At 38.5% G+C, this 5,645-nt stretch overlaps 1 protein-coding gene across 1 annotated transcript in view; it reads left to right on the forward strand.

Moving 5' to 3' along the window:
• Positions 1–3,341, forward strand: part of Defb1 (defensin beta 1) — a 17,945-nt gene extending 14,604 nt beyond the window's left edge. The window contains exon 2 of the mRNA XM_028781804.1: positions 2,590–3,341. Coding sequence (XP_028637637.1) covers positions 2,590–2,738 — 149 coding nt within the window. The 3' untranslated portion in view covers positions 2,739–3,341. The remainder of the gene's footprint in view (positions 1–2,589) is intronic.
• Positions 3,342–5,645: the final 2,304 nt, after the last annotated feature.

The following is a 5,645-nucleotide window of genomic DNA, read 5'->3' on the forward strand; positions in this document are numbered from 1 at the left end:
TCCCTTTTCCATTCCTCCCTCCCTAATTCATTGTCACAATTTGCTGGTTTATTGAGTTGAAGTGTTTGATTCTTCCCCAGTTCTCATAATTTTCACTTATTAGTCTCGTGAAATTTATGCTTTCCCAAGGTTTCATGATTATCCTTATTCATAGGATATAATATGCTTTCTAATATCTTCTGGAAATGCTACCGCCGCAGTCATGAACTGTTTTAGCAGATATTTATCTTATAAGGTCTTTATTCCCCTGTGTTTTAGAGAAGTATTGTTAGATATAGTAATAGTGCTTGAATGTTGGTTAGGTGTGTTTACTCTAACAGCTGGAAATGCATACTACTCTGTGCTCTGTCTTGGTCTTTAATGTCTGTACTGATAACTGTCATTGTAATTCCGAAGAATGGGCCTTCATAGGTAACCAGTCACTTGTGTCTGCAGCTTTTACCGGTCTTTCTTTGTTTTATACTCAAATCACCTTAACTATTATTTGCCACAGATCATCTTGCCACTGGTCATGTCTATTTTTGAATTGCCTGTTCTTCTTGAGTGGACGGTCTCTCTCTAGATTTCAACTACAATTGATATATTTCCATTTACTTTAGCTGGTATCTCTTTCTATTGTTACCTGAAAATTGACCTTTGTCAAAGATAACTTTAAGTCCTTATAGGCTGTCTTGTGACTGATCTAGTTTCTGGTGATGATCTCCACTGGGTTCTCTATGTTTGCTTTATTTCCATGTTTTACATTTAGAATCTGCTGAAAATTTCTTCCAACTTGCTGGGTTTCTCATCTATATCTCACAATGATCTTTTCATTTCACTTATCTTTGAAATCTTCCTGATTTAAAAACTAGATGTTTTAATTACCTGCTAAAAGTTTGAAAAATGAAGATGGTCTGACCTCCAGGAACAGAACTATTGAAGCAGCGAGCTCACAGAGGTGCTACATAACAGTGTGCACAGGGAAAAGTTCACATCTTAAGGAGTTGGACTTGGTTTCCCCCACAGTGGATGCCCACGGTCTCTGACTTTGCCAATAACTGAGTGGTTTCATTTCTTGTTCAGGGATATATGGGGTATACCAGCCCTTGTTACTACAAAATTCAAACATTTTTAAGTTTTGTTAAAAATAAAAGCAATATTTGATCTCCAAAAAAATAAATAAAAAATAAAAAAAAATAAAAACTAGATGTTTGAAAGCCTTCTCTGGAATTTCAACCATTTTAATATTTTGAATTCACTTTGTTGAAGAGTTAAGAAAATGTGGAGTCACCATAGTACGTTTCCTCTCTGGCTACATTGTAGTCTGTGCTTCTCTCCTTTTCTACGCTTGTGGTTTTGCAGTTTAGTTGATACGAGGGTCAGAGATATTGAACCATTTATCTTTGATGTCTAAACAAATTATAGCAGAAAGAGTGGTCCCCAGGCCAAGCTCTGATCTGACACATTTCTCACTAGGACTGCTACTAGGCTGAATTCCTGTGAGTGTCATCAACACGCAGGGCTATAAATGCAGTAAGTGTAGAAGCTGGCTGTGGACTGATCAGCTGCTGAGCTGAGTCTGGGAGCCATTAAGTTGCACATCCCCTTATACCATTGGTGCTCTGTCACTGTATGTGAAGTTCCTGAGGTGTACAAAATCCTCAATCCACTGTGTGTGTGGTGTGTGTGTGTGTGTGTGTGTGTGTGTGTGTAGGTAGGTAATATTATAATATGATATACTATATGTCACAGTATGTGATATATGTCAGAATAATATGTGTTCTACATGTTACAATGATATCTATCCATATTTAATACACCAATTAACTCTTTGACAGCATAATATGCATTATATTTTGATTATGTCTACCCCTCTGTAATTTCTTCCAGATTCACACTCCATTCCTTCTTCATTCAACTTTTTTTTTCAAGACTGAATCATGTTAGTGTTGCCTTTATCTGAGTGTGTGGCCATCGACTAGAGGATAGTTGATGTACTAAGGGACAAACCTTTAAAGTAACTAACTCTTTCTCTCCTGAAAGATACAATCCACTAAGAGCTTCCCCAGCTAGATCTGAAACTTCATGACCAGGTTACCATGCAAGTTTAAGTCAGATCAGTGTGTATACACAAATACATATTTTAATATGATATTTATTAATTCTTTGAATTAATACATTTTGGTTATTTTAATGCTCCTACAATTCTCCCAACTTCTCCTAGATCTACCTTCACATTCCCAACTCTCCCAACTTCTTGACAACCCCCTCTTTTAAATAATTTACTGAAATCAATTTATGCTGCCATCTACTGGAGCGAGGTTGACTATCAGGGGCTATACTTTTAAAGAAAATGAAATCCTTTTTCCCCTAGAAGCTATCTAGTATCAATAGCTTTTTGTTTCAGAATAGGAGCTCATGAGCCTCTCTTCATACTGGAATATTGAAGTGTAGCCTCCTTAGCCTCAAGATCAACTTCATAGCAATGGCCTTTAAGAAAGAATTCCCTTATGGGCTACCAGCTTGTCTGCCTTGCATTTCCCAAATGTTCTCAAATCTTTGGAGTTACAGCTAAAAGTCTAAACGTATCTATCTGTTCTCCCTTTGTAGGTGCCGGCCTTCTCACAAGTCTTGGACGCAGAACAGATCAATACCGATGCCTCCAACATGGAGGATTCTGTCTCTACTCCAGCTGCCCATCTAATACCAAACTACAGGGAACCTGTAAACCAGAGAAGCCCAACTGTTGTAAGAGCTGATAGTGGTTTAAAGAATGGACATAAAGGACGAGAGAGGGATTGTGAAATTAATGTTTTAATAAATGAAATGTTTTTGAAGTTTATTTACATCATATCAAAATAAATTTTATGTCTCAGTTTAAAAGAGCAAATTTTTTTTAAAGTATTGGGTTTGGAACAGCAGGTGGGAAAAATCCAGAACATCTGCCTGGCCCTGAGTAATGATGGTCACAATTTGAGTGATTTCACGTCTATGTAATTTTATCACCATGCAAAATACACCCAGCACAGGAAGATCACACAGAACTGAACACAGAAGACAGTCCTCAGGCCTCCTGGGATATAAAAGAGGATGACTCTTCCATGGTCTCAGCAGTCAGTTGTATGATACCCCATCTGCAACCTTAGCATGAGAAACTCCTTTATAACTGTAAGTTGTCCAACCAAAGCTTCATAAGTAATGTCTGGATATCCTGGTAAGTGCTTTTAAACAAGATTCAGCTACAACTTTCAAACCTAATTGTGTATCATAAATCTGTGTTAGGACTGGGACATCTGTGTTTCAGATCTTTCTTGTTGTTATGTCTACAGACATGCACGGATGTACTAAAGCTATCATGACATTCAGTTATTCCTGAAAATGCTCTTCTATCTCCTGATGGCACACATGATGTGGTGGTTTTCATAACCTGCCTCCACACTTCATATTCAACTCTTAGTAGGTAAAAGATAAATAAAAGTCACTTGGAGTTTTATTCCCAAGGCCAAAAAGAAAGTCCTACTGTAAAGAGAATTGATTTTCCAGACCACACTAATATTCATCAATGAGACAATCTTTTCTATAGAGAAAAGCTGAATAAGGAGATGCTGACAAAGGGGAGGACATTGAGTGGACTCAAATATTCTCAGTGATACAGACATAGTGGTTTAAATGCATGCTTTTAATCTCTTCCTTAACCTGGAAACCTCAGCAGGAAACCAAGATAATTCTACTCTGAGAATAAACCATATATGTCCGTTTCTTAAAGCTCGAATAAGACTTTCTTCCATTTGACTTAGAAATCATCTGCTTATATAAATGACAAATGAAATCTAAAAAGTCAAAGAACAAGTCTTCAAGAATACTTATATGGACAGGAAATAAATACTGTAACAAATCGTTACAAGTGACAGCATGATAATGGGAGTAGACGATGTGTGGCACACCTTGGGCATACTGAAGAAGGTGGAGCAGAGGGACGTTTTCACAAATAAAAACGATGATTACACCAAACGTTTTAGAACAATACACCTTGGTGACTATCTTAGTCAGGGTTTCTATTCCTGTGTAACATCATGACCAAAAAGCAAGTTGGGGGGGGGATTTATTCAGCTTACACTTCCACATTACTGTTCATCACCACAGGAAGTCAGGACTGGAACTCAAGCAGGTCAGGAAACAGCTGATGCGGGGCCCATGGAGGGATGTTACTTACTGGCTTGCTTCCCTGGCTTGCTCAGCTTGCTTTTTTACAGAACCTAGAACTACCAGCTCAGTGATGGCACCATCCACAATGGACAGGGCCTTCCCACCTTTGATCACTAGTTGAGAAAATGCCTTACAGCTGGATGCCATGGAGGCTTTTCCTCAGGGAGGCTCCTTTCTATGTGGTAACTCCAGCTTGTGTCAAGTTGACATACAAAACCAACCAGTACAGTGACAATGATCAATGAGCGTGATCACAACCCAGTCTTGAACACAGAATTACTGGCAGATGTCCTTGCAGAAGTCCCCACTGAATAAAGTTGTGATGACTTCCAATCTAGCTGGTGTTTGTGAGAGTCTACTGTGATGGTAACAACAGGTTTTGTGGCTGAGAACTTTCTTTTAATCTCCTGGTCTCATTTGCATTTTTGGAAGGGCTGACAGAGGTGATTTAAGTTTTACTTTAACAACTATCAGGTTTTTTCAAACACAATTAGAGCAAGACTTGTGACTTCTTCCTCTTTATATCACTTCCAAGACCCCAAACTTACTACACAGTCTCACAGACGGTCCCTGGCAAGGCCCTCCTGAGTTCTACCCTGATTCCATTCTCCATTTCAGTAGCCATCCCCTCTCCCCTTTGGAGGTTATAAGTTACTACTTGGTTTCTCACTCCCTAGAACCAGTCACCTTCATCACACATTGGTTTCCAAATTAAGTGGCCACAGGTAATTTCTTTTGCTTTGTTTGCTGAGGCTACTTCACAAATGTATTTCTCACAGCCATGGTAAGAGATTGTCCTCTGGATCCTTCTAGAGTGGGTATGTAGTGTGGGTAGAGAAGTATAGGTATGTTAGACTGGCAAATTCATGTTCATATCCCAGTGACCCCAAGCCTCTCAGCTGTGACCCTCCATTAAGCCTCTTGGTTATGTTCTTCTTGAGAACCATGACTAGTAATAAAAACAGAATTATACTCAAAGAAAACAGACATTTAGATCAAGGGGACAAAATAGAAGCCCCAAATATAATACACATAACCACAGCCCTCTGGTATTTGACAGAGAAGCCCAAAATGCACACTGAAAAAAAATAGCATCTTCAACAAATGGAGCTGGAAGACCTGGGTGTCTACATACAGAATAAAAATAGACTCAAATCTATCACTCTGTACAAAAATCAAACTCAACTGGACCAAAAACATTAATGTGAAACCTATAACTCTGAGACTGATAGAAGAAAAAAATATCCAGTATCTCATAAGACACAGGTGTAGGTAAAGACTTTCTGAATTGGACTCCAAAAGATCAGGAAGTAAGGCCAACAGTTCACAAATGGGACCTCATAAAACTGAAACACTTCTGTACAGAAAAAGCCACAATCAGTCAAGTGATGGGGAATTCCACAGATTGAGAAATTATGCTGTCAGCTATAGGTATGGTAGAAAATTTACATCTGGAATAT

This window comes from Grammomys surdaster, unplaced genomic scaffold (assembly GCF_004785775.1).
Source record: "Grammomys surdaster isolate TR1022 unplaced genomic scaffold, NIH_TR_1.0 549, whole genome shotgun sequence".
Taxonomy (NCBI): domain Eukaryota; kingdom Metazoa; phylum Chordata; class Mammalia; order Rodentia; family Muridae; genus Grammomys; species Grammomys surdaster.